At 39.0% G+C, this 1,121-nt stretch overlaps 1 protein-coding gene across 4 annotated transcripts in view; it reads left to right on the top strand.

Annotated features, from left to right (window-relative positions):
• Positions 1 to 1,121, top strand: part of LOC107680668 (rho-related BTB domain-containing protein 2-like) — a 48,708-nt gene that overhangs the window by 15,557 nt on the left and 32,030 nt on the right. The window contains exon 1 of one of the 4 annotated variants that reach the window (XM_016476676.1): positions 126 to 440. The exons of the other annotated variants lie outside the window; for them this stretch is intronic. Coding sequence (XP_016332162.1) covers positions 412 to 440 — 29 coding nt within the window. The 5' untranslated portion in view covers positions 126 to 411. Of the gene's footprint in view, positions 1 to 125; positions 441 to 1,121 lie in introns of those variants that run through there. 4 annotated transcript variants of the gene reach the window in all.

Below are 1,121 nucleotides of genomic sequence, written 5' to 3'. Positions count from 1 at the left end.
AACAAAAATAAACACCGGTATTCGGTATGAACCGGTATACCGCCCAGCACTATTACACATTATATGCTGCACTTATACTTTTATAGCAGACGCCCCAAAATGAGAGCTTACCTATAAATGTCAGTAATTTCAGGAAAAAGAGGTATCGTTGAGCGAGCGAGGGATAGATGTAGCACACTTAACGGTTGAGGTTCTTCACTGCATTCTGCAAACTTGTTTCAAGGGATCTCTTTTAGCTCTGCAGGGAAGGCGAGTGTGAAGATGCTGCCTTTGTGTCAGCCGTGACACGCCAGCGAGTTGAACACAAAACAGTCGCGAGTTTTCCAGAGACGTCTCAGTCATTTAACGGGTTTATTTGATCTCCTGCACCCGGTTTAACGGGTGCCAGGGGGGAATCACTCGAGGACTGGCATGTGGGTCAATTCTGGAACCGTCGGAAGGTAGGGTGGCGAAATTGCACTTTGTTTCACCACGCGACAGTCATGCAACATTTGTCTGCGGATTCTCAATTACTGTTGCATTCTTACACTAAACACTGCATCAAAAACGACTTGTAAAAACACACAGTCACACATTAACCACCGCCCATCCTCAACGCTTGATGTTGGAAACATATGGCAAGCCGGCCTAACATGTATTCACTCTAATAATTCTCATTCATTCATATACTAGTACTGATTAGAATCTGTTCAGTTAGTCACCACTCATGTATTTCAATGTAAGCCTTTTCTGCTAGTCACTGTCCCACCAGTGACAAGTAAATGTTACTTTGTTGCTAGTAACTAATTTCACAGTGTGGTTAATCTGTATCAACTATTCACTTCTTACTAGTTTTTTTTCTATGTCTACTCATCTTGTTTATTACACAGTAATATCTATCTCGATTTCTTGTTATTAACATTTTGTATTTTACTAATCACAGTTGCTTTTTTTGGAATTGATAGCATGAATTACAGTATTGCTGCAGTTCAATAAAAACACTTCATATAAGATTACAAGTGTTACCATCAACAATTATAATGCATCCCAGTAGGGCTGTCAAAATGGCTGAAAAACTAAATTCGAATTTTGCACTTAAATAATATCAATATTCAAATTGTATTCAAAGTTAAAAAGCATAA

This window comes from Sinocyclocheilus anshuiensis, unplaced genomic scaffold (genome assembly GCF_001515605.1).
Source record: "Sinocyclocheilus anshuiensis isolate Anshui unplaced genomic scaffold, SAMN03320099.WGS_v1.1 scaffold697, whole genome shotgun sequence".
Classification (NCBI taxonomy): Eukaryota; Metazoa; Chordata; class Actinopteri; order Cypriniformes; family Cyprinidae; genus Sinocyclocheilus; species Sinocyclocheilus anshuiensis.
This window is presented reverse-complemented; position numbering and strand designations above follow the sequence as displayed.